The sequence below is a fragment of the Solanum tuberosum genome, unplaced genomic scaffold (assembly GCF_000226075.1).
Source record: "Solanum tuberosum cultivar DM 1-3 516 R44 unplaced genomic scaffold, SolTub_3.0 scf00296, whole genome shotgun sequence".
Lineage (NCBI taxonomy): Eukaryota > Viridiplantae > Streptophyta > Magnoliopsida > Solanales > Solanaceae > Solanum > Solanum tuberosum.
The window spans coordinates 135,026-148,444 of record NW_006239217.1 but is presented as its reverse complement, the minus strand read 5'-3'; the positions used below and the strand labels follow the sequence as shown (position 1 = coordinate 148,444).

General features: G+C 35.4%; 2 protein-coding genes across 7 annotated transcripts in view; both read left to right on the top strand.

Moving 5' to 3' along the window:
* Positions 1 to 176: 176 nt before the first annotated feature.
* Positions 177 to 8,538, top strand: LOC102588834 (CD2 antigen cytoplasmic tail-binding protein 2). The gene is made up of 10 exons (XM_006359223.1): positions 177 to 342; positions 2,565 to 2,775; positions 3,924 to 4,049; positions 4,128 to 4,280; positions 6,016 to 6,145; positions 6,242 to 6,283; positions 6,655 to 6,903; positions 7,046 to 7,085; positions 7,737 to 7,814; positions 7,978 to 8,538. Exons 1-10 carry the CDS (start codon positions 179 to 181, stop codon positions 8,042 to 8,044), a joined length of 1,260 nt encoding a protein of 419 aa, XP_006359285.1. The 5' UTR covers positions 177 to 178; the 3' UTR covers positions 8,045 to 8,538.
* Positions 8,539 to 9,640: 1,102 nt separating this feature from the next.
* Positions 9,641 to 13,419, top strand: part of LOC102587531 (uncharacterized) — a 7,569-nt gene continuing 3,790 nt past the window's right edge. For 5 of the 6 annotated variants that reach the window (XR_368248.2, XM_006359220.2, XM_006359218.2 and 2 more), the window contains exons 1-3: positions 9,641 to 9,784; positions 11,124 to 11,737; positions 11,839 to 12,175. Coding sequence is in view for 5 of the 6 variants with exons in the window: in XM_006359220.2 (XP_006359282.1) it covers positions 11,376 to 11,737; positions 11,839 to 12,175 (699 nt within the window). In the remaining variant the exon portion in view is untranslated. The remainder of the gene's footprint in view (positions 9,785 to 11,123; positions 11,738 to 11,838; positions 12,176 to 13,419) is intronic. The other variant, XM_006359219.2, reaches the window with a different exon arrangement.

Below are 13,419 nucleotides of genomic sequence, written 5' to 3'. Positions count from 1 at the left end.
GCGGGATACATAGCGTTGTGCACGGGATACATTAGGTTTGATACATTTCATATAGCGGGATACATAACGTTTTGCACGGAATACATGCGGGATACATAGATAAATAAGGAATTTTTGAAAATTTTGAAATAAGTAAAAATAAATGGATATTAAGATAAGTAACTGAGTGTGTTTTTTTATGTTTACCAGTACCACCGCTCTCTCTCCACTTTGCCCCTTTCGTTTTTTTTCTTCTGAATCCTTCATATCAATTGCCGATTACTCGTCCGCCATGGAAGAAGGTTCATCGCGACGTGCCAAACGTCCCTTCGTTGAGGACGATGACTCCAATAAAGCTCCAGAGTAACTATTTCCTTCTTTCGTTTTATTTATTTTGAAAATTTTCATGTGATTTTGTGCCCTAATTTATTCTGAACATACTTAGGGATTCTGCACAGATGAAAGCTCATATTGTTTTGTGATATCGAGTTCGGAATATAAAATTTGAGCTATAAGTTTGTGATTTCTTAGTAAATAATATTTTGTATATGCTTGAAAACATAGTGGTGAAGCACCCAAGGGTGTGGCTTAGTGATTAAAGAAGTGGTTGAGAACCCTGAGCTCTCACAAAACTCAGGGGAGACAAAGAAATACCAGGTGATTCTTTTCATTTGTCGTAGCCTTGATGGACAGAGTTATTTGGTACCTAATGGGAGGTGGGAGGTGGGAGGTATCCAAGGATTCAGATACCAAGGTCATCAAAAAAACATCTCAAGGGTGTGGCTTAGTGGTCAAGGATGTGGGTTGAGGCGTTGAGCATTATGAGGTCTCATGTTCAATTTCTAGAAGAGACAAAGATGCTAGATGATTTTTTTCTATTTGTTCTAGTTTTGGTGGACATAGTTACCTGATATTTGTTAATGGTGGGAGGTGGAATATATCTCATGGAATTAGTTGAGGTGTGCGAAAGTTGGCGTGAACACTACGGTCATAATAAAAACATAGTGCAAAAGGAAACCAATTTATTTTACTATTGAAATATAATTGATGTCATAAAAAAGTGAATAAGGAAGGGTGTGGTCTAATGGTTAATGAAGTGAGTTGAGAACCATGAGGTCTAATGTTCAAATTCCAACATAGAGAAGAAAGGTGATTTCTTTCTACCTGTCCTAGCCTTGGGGATAGAGTTACCTTTTCGGTGGGAGTGACAAATATCTATGTAATTAGTTAAGGTGCGCATAAGTTGGTTTGGATACTATGGTTGTCAAAAAAAAGGAAGAAGTGAACTAGGGGGAGTATTTTATATCAATAGAAAGGTAATAATAGATAAATAAATAAGGAAGCTCGTTTTTGTTTTTATAACTCAATTAATTCTATTCTATGGGATCTCTACTACCTCCCATCAACACAGGTACCACTTTACTCTGGCAACCAAGGCTTAAATAGATAGGGAGAAATCACATAGTATTTTTTGCTTCTGTTGGGATTGATTTATTATGTCATTATTGTAAGAATTTTAGGAGCTTCCTAGAGGAGTGTAGGAGTATGTTCTTGGATTTGCTTTCTTTCAGCTGCTATCTATGTTTGTTTACAACATGATTCTGCAAATGCGCCCAAATTCTATTAGCTTTTTTTTTTCCTAATGTGAATTACTGTTGATTTCATATTGATGTGAACCTGGAGAAAAAATCTAGTGGGAATGGGCGGATTGTGTATTCTTAGTGCCTAGAGAATGTCTAGTAAAGAAGGGTGTGTTTGGCCTTGAGAGAACTATGTAAGGAAAATACGTTATTTGTTGGAGATTTAAGGAATTATACAGCGACTATGCCTCATGCCCAAACTAATTGGATCAGTTATATGTAATCTCTATATCTATTTACTCTTACTGTGATCATTTCATTCCAGTCCTCAATAGTTTGTCTTTGAAGATAAAGTAGGAGTTTTCTAAAACTAGAGGTACTCTAAATCTCACACTTGTCCCTACAATATCCTACATTTGGTGGGAATTGTGTTGTTGAAAAGGTGTCTCCATCTTGTCTATTGCCACGATGAAGAAATTACTTGGGTGCCCTGTTTATTAATTTTCCTATCACCGAAAACTAAATTAAAATATATTAAGCAGATGAGATGGTTTTCCAGTTTATTTCTTCACTAGATATTTGTAATCTTATCAATAGGCTGAAGTCTATGTATCTGCCTGAATCAAGAAGGAATAAAATATGATCCCAAATTTGACTGGTTAATTCTTTTTGCTTGTTTCCAGTTTCCACTTCTAATTAGGAGTAGAAGCTGGAATTGCTTTCTTTTTCAGATTAGAGGTTGTATTTTGTTGTTGAGACTGTCATGAGTTTAGTAGGAGAAAAATTAGAATTTTTTTTACCTATTGTTAGTTTCCTTGTAAAGATAATGTGTTTCATGAGCCAGCAATAGCAAGTAATACAACTTCAAATAGCGTTTTTTTCAATGTGATATCGTCTGCCATTCTCTATGACAACCTCATTTGTTGGGTTCAAAATTGTTTCATTTTGATGCTGGATTTTAAGGATGTTTGCATTGACATGTTGCTTTCTTCCTCAACATCACAGACAGAAGCGTGTAAGGTTCCCAAAGGGTAAGAAGGTAAAGCAGGGCGATAACACGATTGATGGGCGTGAAGATAAACCTAGTGGGCGAACAGATCCTCGCGCTGCAGCCAAAGAGCGTTCGGCACGGCGGAATCAAATAACAGCGGAGCTCCTTGATGAAGAAAACGAAGGTGAAATAGCTGACATATCGCGGGCAGAAGTGGAATATGAGGTTTGTTCCTTCCAATATCTGTTATTCCATAATTGTTTGATTGTAGTTAGGTACTTTGTGGATATCTGATGTCTAGTTCATATCTCTTGATAAGGAAGTGATACTAGGATTATTACAAACTTTTTTGGGGCTTGGCATGATTTGTGCTGCATTTTTAGCCAGAACAACTTAGATATGGGTAATCTTCTCAAAAAGGGCTGAGATATGGGTGCTCATTTCACAATTGAAAACCATAAATAATCTTGATTGCTAATTATATTCCCCAAGTAGTAAGTAGTAACATAAGCAAAATAGGAACCATCTGTAACTTCATCAAAAAACCCCACTAATACATACCTATAGAATTTTATATTTCAATCCTTTATGCTCTAGAAACAAAGGTCAAAGAGACAAAATGGTGAACTTTCTTGGCATATAACGGCTCATCAAAAGGAATAGCATAATGTTGCATGCCATGTGTAAATGAATCATCATTAGAATTATAATAATTGTGCGCTTCACTTAATAAAACATGTGCCTTACTTCTCGCTTTTTCATTTCAAACCTCGCAGACGCTTTTTTGCACTTTTCACTTTTAAATTCACTGAGCATGAATTGTTGTTTGTGTGTCCAATAGATTTGTCTCATTCTATCTTATGTAGTGTTCTTCCTGGGACTTTATGAACTGTGGGTTTTTGAACTGTACAAATAGAAAATGGGTAAGATTTAAATTCTGCACGTACTTTAATTTGCATAGAGGTGAGAAAAGGAATACAAAGAAGAAAAGAATTTGTCTGAGTTCCCTTGAATAAATTTTTCCTGTTCTTCATACTTCCCTCGCCAATGAAACAATGGAAAGAAAATTTGTAGCTTTACTTCCTTGGTTTCCTTCTGTTTTATTTTCTGAGCATTTTATTCCTTCTATTTAAACTCTCCAAATATAAATGTTAATTAAATTTGATTAATTATGCTTCATGTGCCGTCACATTAAATTCGTGGAATTATATTGTTATTTGTTCTTTGGTTCGGCCTATAAAACAAACTAAAGCACTTCTGGTTATCATCAGTGTCAAATTTTGCATATTCTAATTGCTCTATGGCTAAACTACGTATTTCTTGTTTGTTTGTATTCCTTTCTGATGTAACTAATGAAATGTCTCTGGTTTCAGGAAAATGAAACATTCATTGATGATGGGATTGCAATAGAGCCTTTTAATCTGGATAAAGAGAGAGAAGAAGGTTATTTTGATGCATCAGGAAACTATGTTGAATATTTAAATCAAAATGAGATAAAGGTGCTAGTCTTACATCAAACATTTTCTACCCCCAGTCCCCATTTCTTGCATCTTTTCCTGATCTTAGTAAGTGTACAGGATGCATGGCTTGATAGTGTTGATACTGAGAAAAGATATTCTGGGAAGAAAGCTATCAAGATATCAAATGAAGATGAGATTCAAGACCTTACATCAGAACAACTAGGAAAGATGAAGAGGCGAATTGCTGATGTGCTCGAACCAGGAGAAACAGTAACTATTCCCACCTCGTGTTTTCTAGTTTTTTTTTTTGTTCATTATTTTTAATGGATAAATACTGTTGATGGCATTTGCTTGTAGATTATTTTCTGATATCTTCAAAATATTTTATGTGCTCTCATTTCTGATTCCTTCCGTGGTGGTTTCAACATGAATTTTATCTGCTTTTCCCACATGTATTTATCTCGTAGCTAATGGTTACATATTGATACTATGTTTGGATGTTACCTTCTGTCTTTGGCAACAGTTGTTGCTTGCATATTATATTTTCTTCATTGTCCAAGCAAAGTTCTTGGTGGCTTTTTGCTGTTGTTTTCAAATGAGAAATGGAGAGGCTATGGTTGAGCAGTTGAGCTGTTAAGATTTACATTGTTATTTCATAATTTTTTGGCGATTTTTGGTTGAACACAAATGAATGAGTCAAGGCAAGTTTCTTTAATCATATTAGAATTGGAGGAGTTAAAAAAGAACTAGGTGGATTTTATGGGGCTCATTCCCAAGGCATTTAATATTTGAATTTAACAGTCGTGTGCAATTGTGCATGTTAGTGCCAATTCCAGAAATATGTAGGTTGAAACTTTAGAATCACCGCAATATAGTAAATACCTCATTGGCTTTTCTGAAGGAGAAGTTTTGGTGCCCGTTAGAATAGCACTTCCTTTCGAAAATTTTGCGCACCCTATAGGAGCTATTTTCATCATTAAATTTCATCATGGTAGTTAGACATTGGCACCATCAACTTTGCATCTGATATTTCGGCAATTCAACTTGTTTCCTCTACAAATACTTCCTCTAAACACAGCCATCCATTCAATAACAAGTAAATTTAACATATTGTTTGCTGTATTGCTCAGTCAGTTACTTGCTTGCTTCCTCTGACAGCTTTCCTCTCTCCAAATATGAATAAGTTAATGACAAGATGCTTTGCATCAGACCAGCATACTGGTAAAGTTGGTGCCACATCATTTATTCTTTCCCCCTTCCCTCCCTTGGTCATCTACCCTTGTCAATCAGGATATTCAAATGTAAGGCCTTCACCCAAAAGTTCCTGATGCCTGCAGGCAGAGGTATGCCATCTGGCATCCAGTCCATTGGGGGTGTTGGCAGGTCACTCTCTCTATTCTCTACAAAAAATCTGTTAAATTCATAGGTTGCTTTGAGGGTACATGTTATTCAATTAAAGGAAGATGGTAGAAGATTTTGTTTGAGAGAAGGCTTTGCTTATTTGCTTGGAAGGTTAATAGCTGAATCTGGTGTGGTGTTTAAGAACAGCAGAATACCCTTCTCTTTTACTTTCAATATCTATCACTCTTTTTGTTATTTTTTACCATGTTTAGCACTTAGGGTATCAGAGCTGTGATCAATCATCTTGTTTTTGATAATTTCTAGAAGCTGGTTGATTTTTTATTTTTTTTATAATGGTAACTGAGAAGCTGGTTGATTTTTGGCCCTTTATTTCCAACCAAACAAATCATGCTGCCTATTTGCAATTTGCTCACAGCGGATTTGCTTTGCAGCGAGTTCTCTCGACATTATTGTTAATTTAGACCATACACCATTCGCTTTTTATTCCTGTATTAGCTGCCTCATATAAATCTGGCAGGCCTTGTACGATAAAGATATCCACTTGTTATGTTTGAGTACTTCTGCCAAGAATCTTTGTGCTATGAAGTTGATGTTGTTCTCTATTTCTTTGGGACTCATGGGAAGAACGTTTTACTTCCAACAGGTTTTGCGAGGTTTAAGGAGATTGAAAGGTACCTCAAACAATAACAAGGGCAAAATGTCTGTAGAAACTAAGCAGCTGTTTGATCAGCTAACAGAAGATGCTATGAAGCTGATGGAGAATGGAGATTACAGTTAAGTGTGTTTGCATAATAACTGTATTGCAAGGTAATAGTTGAATAGAATACCAAGGACGGTTCTAATCTGTTAGTCTATTTCTTGTTTCACAGATGTGTATGAAGAAAAGCAAGAGAGTTTCCAGCGGGAAGCAGGTACTTGTCATTGTGTTATTCCCTCTTTTCTCTGACATTATATCCACCATGACCATAACTCAAGGAAGTGGAAAATATATGATGGCAGTCTTGTCTTTTCCCTAACCAAACTGGTTAAGGCTCCCCCCGCTTTTTTTTTTTTTTTTTGGGGGGGGGGGGGGGAATGTGGACACAGAAAAACAGGAAGTAGTAGATTTTTCCCCTGGTTACTGGCTTCGCTTTTATCTACTATAAGGATGATATTGGTGACTCAAGTTTTATGCTAGGGTTCTGAAGTAAAGAACAATTAATCTTTCACTTGCATGCGCTGACATTTCTCTTGAGCTGCATGAGTGAGGGTATTATCTTATTTGCATTTTGTATTGATCCAGAGGGATATGAGAAGTTAGCTCAGGCAAGACAGGGTAAATCCAGTGAATCGATGCAGCCTAAGCCCGATAGTATCCTCGATGAAGGTTTCCTCCCCAGTGGGTCAACTGCTACTGCAGGAGGACATTCTATGCATAATGCAGACATGTCTTCATCAAATTCATACAACTCAGCTAGCAAGAACGATGATGCACTTGACATGTTTGGTGAAGACGATGAAAATATTCCAGCTAATCCTGCCTCTAATGGAGGTAATTTGATCTCTAAACACGTCTAGAATTGACATTATTGACAAATTTAGTCCATTATTCTATGTGAGAGGAGATTACAAGTTTTTTTTTTAGCATATTTCCCCTTTCCACATACGTGACTCCCGCTCAATGTTAACTGTAGGTGATCAGCATGGCGATTATGTCTTCGATGAGTCCTCTGGGTATGTTTTCTACCTTTTAGCTCATTACACTACTTTTCTCCTTCTGCTCATAGTGTGCAGACATCCTAGTAATAAGAAATCAAACCGTGTCATTTTGAAATTCCGCTGATCAACTGGGAGCAGGTTATTGTAGGGTTCTTCCTTGTTCAATCAAAGAATTACTCAACGTTGTAATTCTAATGGAAGAGGATCCAATGAAATTTATTTGAACATAGTTCTTTCGGAGTTTTCCGTTCCAATTTATACTCTTTCAACATTCCTTTCAAGCTAATATTGACAGAAGTGTTTCTGTCGGGTTGCCATTTCATATGTCAGTTTCCGCCGACATACTCATTTTGGAAGTTCATGGTAGTATGCTAGTTCCTTTACATGATATGATATCCATCTTTGTTTTAGCAGTAGCAGGGACTACCAAATAACTATTGGTTTCCTGCTTGTCTAATCTTTCTACATTGACTTGATAAGAGCAGATATGGGATGTCAAGAGTGATATGAAAGGTTCATATGTTCTATCTGTCTAGGATCTTCAATTCCATTGTTTAAGGAACTGCGCCTCCAAAGTTGGAATCTGTCATTTATGTCATGGTGCATTTCTTTTTGTATTATTGTCTCAAACTTAACTTACTCTTTTTTGTATTTTTCGTTGATCAGTTATTACTACAGCAGCAGTTTGGGCTACTATTATGATCCATCATCTGGACTGTATTGCCATGCTTCATCAGGACAATGGTAATGACACTCAACTGTTTTAACTGACAGAAAGTCTGGATATTGATCTACCTATTTTCGGTTGGTTACTCGCAATTTGTGTAGACCCGATAGTAGTAAGTGTGATTTGAACTGTCGAAAATAGCATTTTTGTTAACTGTTTTCTTTGATGTATCAAATGTAGGTACTCATATAATGATGAATCGGGCATATACCAAGAGGTGCCACAAGCTACATCTGATGCCAATTGAAAGGGACCGAGTTCTTATACAGGAGGAGTTATGGTCCTGGTGGTAGTTTTCTTTGACAGAGGTCGTCAGCTTTGCTGCATTTGTCAAACTTACTGAATCTCAACCTTCGGAAACACAGCGTATTTGAGAAATGCTTTTTGCACTCTGCCCAGTGCTCACTGCAAACATTATGGTTGCGATGATATATTTCTGTTTGCGTACAAGCAGGTGTACAGTGAATTCATAGCACGTTGAGAAGACAAAACTTGTTTCTTGTATCTTGTGGTGACAGACAATCTCATCGGTTTCTTGTTCTTGTAACTGCAAAATGCTGCTAGTTTTCAGTGCCTCTCGAACTGTAAAATTGTTGTCTAGTTTGTTTCTTCAGTTCTATTTGTGATATGACTGGAAAGAAAAGGCAGCGTGGTGCACTAAAGCTTCTGCTGCCGAACTACAAGGGTCTATTGTACGTATCCTTACAAAATCTCTGCAAGAGGTTGTTTCCATGGTTTGAACTCTTGCCCTCTTGGTCACATGACAACTTTACCAGAAAGTACTTTTGAGCTAGTGCACAAACAACGCTGAAATTTTGAAGTCAGAAACATAATAGTGTTAACCTTTTTCGAATAGTTAATAAGTATTTTAAACCATTTTTCCTTTCTAAAATTGAAAAGAAACAAAGGATTCGTGTAAGTTGTTCTTTGATAAACATGTAATACTTGATGATTATTTTTTGTAATTATGAAAATTACCCAGTGTTGACAATAACACTCAAACAATTCAACTTAAGTGGCCTACCCTACTTTTTAGTAGTTTTATTTAATTCTTCCCAAATTTTTGATTTTACTAGTTCACCAGATGAAAAGTGATTAATCATTGGTCGATTGAATATTTTTGTCTCAATAAGAGCAATATTATGATACACCGATAAATAAGTATTCTATAAGATTAGTTATCACATATAAAAAGTACGATAACATATCTTGTCTATATATAAATAATGAGATAAAGTAATTCTACAATTAATTAATTACTTACAACCAAGCATAAAACAAAATATTATATTTTCCGTTTCAATTTATTTATCATACTTTCCTTTTTTGTTTGTTTAAAAAGAAAATGTCTCTTTCTCCTTTTAGCAACTTTTTAATTTCTATTTTTCATGACAACCTTTAATTTAAGACAATAAAATTCAAAAATCTACTTTACTTTCTTAAACTTCATACCAAATCAAAATAAAATAAAGAAAATATCATATTTTATACGAAAATTATAATCCTTATCCTGCCAACCGACCCCACAATTCTAAAGGTGGATTATTCCATATCCAACAACTCTTGAATTTAACACAAAAATATTGAGCAACCGGTAAAAAACAAAATAATTTAACTGACACGTGTCAGTTTCATCCTACGTGGACCAAATCAGATTAAAGAAACAGATCATATCTCAACCTTTTTTTCTCGTCCACAAATTTTGAATCTCCCCTTTCCCCACACCCCCTTAAAGCTTTGTCCACCACAAATTAGATCACACTGCCACGTGTCATCCATTCCTTACACTTCCTTTTATATATATTTAAAAAAATTCACTAACTTATTCAATTCAAATAATTTATTTAATGCTTTTCATTTTCAAAGCAAATACAGAAGTCTCTGAGATTTGTATCAAATTAGGGTTGTATAGCTCAACTTCATTATCCGGCGAAGCGAATTCGTTACTTTCCGGCGAGGTACTGTTTTGTTTCAGAGAGTTTTTGCGGTGAGATCTCATATTTAATTTGTGTACACTTTTTTTTGGTTAGTTTGATTGTGTTTTGTTGTATATTGATTTGTGAATTTGAGGAGGAGTGGTTTTAGCTTATGAATTTGATTTTGTTTGCTGAAAATGAAAAAAAAAACGGAATAACTTTGGAAATTTGATGTTTACTTAAGGCGAGAAAGAGTTTTCAGCTTATGAACTGATTTTGTTTGTTAAAAATGAAAGAAAATAATTGACTCTGGAAATTGATTTTTACTTAAGGAGAAGAGTTTCCAGCTTATGAACTGATTTTGTTTGTTGAAAATGAAAGACAACAAATAACTTTGGAAATCGATTTATAGTAAATAGTTATTTGATTATTCTTCTTCTTCTTTATTGTTTTATTGCTGTATGAATTTAAGGAGGACTGTTTTCAGCTAATGAACTGAGTTTTTTTTTTTTTTTGCTGTAAAATGAAAAAAAAAAACGAATAGCTTTGGGAATTGATGAACTGATTTTGTTTGCTGAAAATGAAAGAAACGAATAACTTTGGAAATTGATTTTTAGTTAAGGAGAAGAATTTCCAGCTTATGAACTGATTTTGTTTGCTAAAAATGAAAGAAAACAAATAACTTTGGAAATTGATGTTTACATATGGAGAAGAGTTTTCAGCTTGTGAACTGATTTTGTTTGTTAAAAATGAAAGAAAACAAGTAACTTTGGAAATTGATTTTTAGTAAATATTTTATTTGGTTCTTCTTGTTCTTCTTTATTGTTTTATTGCTGTATGAATTTAAGGAGAAGAGTTAGCTTATGAACTGATTTTGTTGGCTGAAAATGATGTAAAAGAAATTCCTTGAAGGTTGATTTTTACTATTTTCAAGCTGATTATATGACTTTGCTAAGATTGATTTACTATTTTCAATTAGTTGAGTCTTTGTAAACTGCCTATTTATTCATTTTTGCTTGTTATTATTCACTGTTGTACTGTTGCATGAACATTATGGATATAAGCTTGTGAGCTGACATATCTCTTTAGTTCTCTTACTATAGTCATTTCATTTTTTCTTATTAATGTGCATTGTACTTGCTTCATCTCTCTCTCTCTCTCTCTCTCTCACACACACACACACACACACACGTGTGCTTTTGTTTGTTTTTTTAGAATATATTTGTCAAATACATTGATCTTAGCTTCTTCCTTTGCTATTACTACTCATACCCTTAAAGAGCAGACTTTTCGTATCTCTTAACAGTGGAAATAATCTACCTTAATTCAAACTATGATAATTTCAATTTAAAGAAATAAATGCTGTGTTCTACTTTTGATTTACTCATTTTAAGGAAGCATCCTCTGCAGTTATTACAGCTAAAATTCTGGAACTGGTGCTACAGCTTGAAGATATAGCTTTGGATGAAGTTTGCCTTAGCTATGATCATATAGTCCCACATCCTAGTTGTGAACATGCCAATGAGTTTCTCTCCCGGATTGATAACTGTAAGAAACCCTAGTATGAAGTAATTGGTTTGTTAAGAACCATAGGAGGTCAATCTACTCTTAAATATAATAATCAGCAGAAGGGCAAAGAAGTTCCTCCTTTGAACAAGGACAATGTTGGAGAAGGACTCAAGGGATGATAGGCTTGATTGCGTGTTCCCTTCTAAACATGATAAGGACTCTGTTGAAGAAGTTTCAAGTTTATCATCTGAGAATACTAGGACATCAAATGATTGCTCCAGAAGTAACAATGTTGACTCCATTAGCAGTGAGGTTTATCCCAATGACCCCACTCTGGATGACAAGAATGCTGCAGTTAGGGAAAACTTGCATAGCTATCCTCTTGGTCCCGTTTCTCAGGCAGATGATGATCTCGGTTTTTTTAATAGTAATCATGAGGATAAAAACACTACCGAGCTCTTATATTATAACTGGCCTGAGATGGAAAATTTTGAAGATCTTGACAGGATGTTCAGGTAATTGTTGTCTCTAGAGTTTTTCATATGATTTTCTTTTATTATTCAAAGGAGACTAACCTAATACTTTATGATTTCTCACTGTTTATAATATCTTCCAGAAGTTGTGATTCAACGTTTGGACTTGGAGCTAGTATTGAAGATGACCTTGGTTGGTTTTCGTCATCTGATGTTATTGAAGGATCTGGAGGTGGATTGAGGTCAGATTTTGAGTTTCCCTTCTCAACATCCAGTGCACTTGAAAATATCTCTGGAATGCAGGAAGCTTCCAGGCCAAAGGAAACAGACAGTTCAATTAATGATTCTGGCGCTAAAGATCAACCCTTTAGTCAGACTGGCAGTTCAATGCCATCAGAGGATGAATCAGCCGTTCCGAGTCATCTATCTTTTGCAAATGGCTCAAGTGATTCAGATTTCAAGATAGTGCCCAAAAAGAAGGTAAATTATTAATTTGGTGTACATCGGACCTTTTGTTTAGCCTTTTATTCCGCCTCAGCTTAACCTTTAAGGTGTTCTATTTGAAGAATGTTGAATTCAATGATGGAATTAGGTTGAGATTGTGTCTAACATTCACACATGAACTAGTGATAGAGTGTTACTAGTGTTTAGTTAACGGTGAAGTGTGTGTTCATCTCATTTAAAAGGTTAAGTTGTTAGAGAGAGCACACTTTTATTTACTTAATTATGTCTCCAACACACCCCTTCACATGTGGGCTTGATTCTTTTTCATGGGCCAAACATATGGAGATTCTTTTTTGTTAATGGGTGGCAATGAATTCCGAACCCAAGACATGTGGCTGCTTTAATACTGTGTTGATTATGTCATCATCTCATCTAAATGTTAGATATAAACACTATTATTACTTAATTATATCTTACATAAGCACTCTTTCTTTTCCAAAATCTTGTCTTAAGCAAAGACGGACATATGTTCATTGATGAGGTTCACTGTCACCGGCAACAATGGTTGACTCTATTTTTATGCATAAAACTTCTCAAGAAACTAATATATAAACGACGTGTCTCTCCTCTTCTAAGGGGACAACTGGGTGCACTGTTTCAGCTAAAGTATTCTGATAATGAACACAGTTGAAGCAAAATTCTTCATTTCTTCCTCACCTCAGTTGTGGGACCTTCCCGTTTCTCCTGTTCTCTTTTCCTTTAGTTTCTTTTTTTGTTTCTGATTCTTCATTGGTTTTTACTCCTCAAAAACAAATCTTTACAGCAAAATTAGGAAAGGATGAGTAGGTGAGCAATGTATAGCACTCTTTTCTATTTTTATTTTTTTGGGAAATGTTAACAATTTAATATATCAGTGCACAAAAATTGTGCCAACAACCATAATTTCAAACATGACAACCTGATCAAATACTATCCTATACACTTACAGATATTCTAAAATCTCTAAGATAGATTCAGTAGCCAGTGTGAATCTTTTTTTACACAAGACAATGAAATAACAAAAGTGAATTTATCTTGATCTTCTGAATTGGACTACCGTTGCTTTCAAAAACTCTCTGATTCCTTTCCCTCCAGACAGACCACCATATGCAAGGTGGTATCCTTTTCCATCTCCTTTCTGCCTGGGTATAAGATGACTCCTCTGTTCCGACATCGTACTCTGTTTTTTCCCCTACTCTCTTTTCCTCCCTCCCCCCCCCCCCCCCCCCCCCCCCCCCCCC

Coding starts and splice junctions, on each gene's coding strand:
- LOC102588834 (XM_006359223.1), top strand. CDS start 179: ATGTTTACCAGTACCACCGCTCTCTCTCCACTTTGCCCCTTTCGTTTT. Junction 4,050..4,127: donor TAAATCAAAATGAGATAAAG/GTGCTAGTCTTA, acceptor GTAAGTGTACAG/GATGCATGGCTTGATAGTGT. Junction 6,284..6,654: donor GAGTTTCCAGCGGGAAGCAG/GTACTTGTCATT, acceptor GTATTGATCCAG/AGGGATATGAGAAGTTAGCT.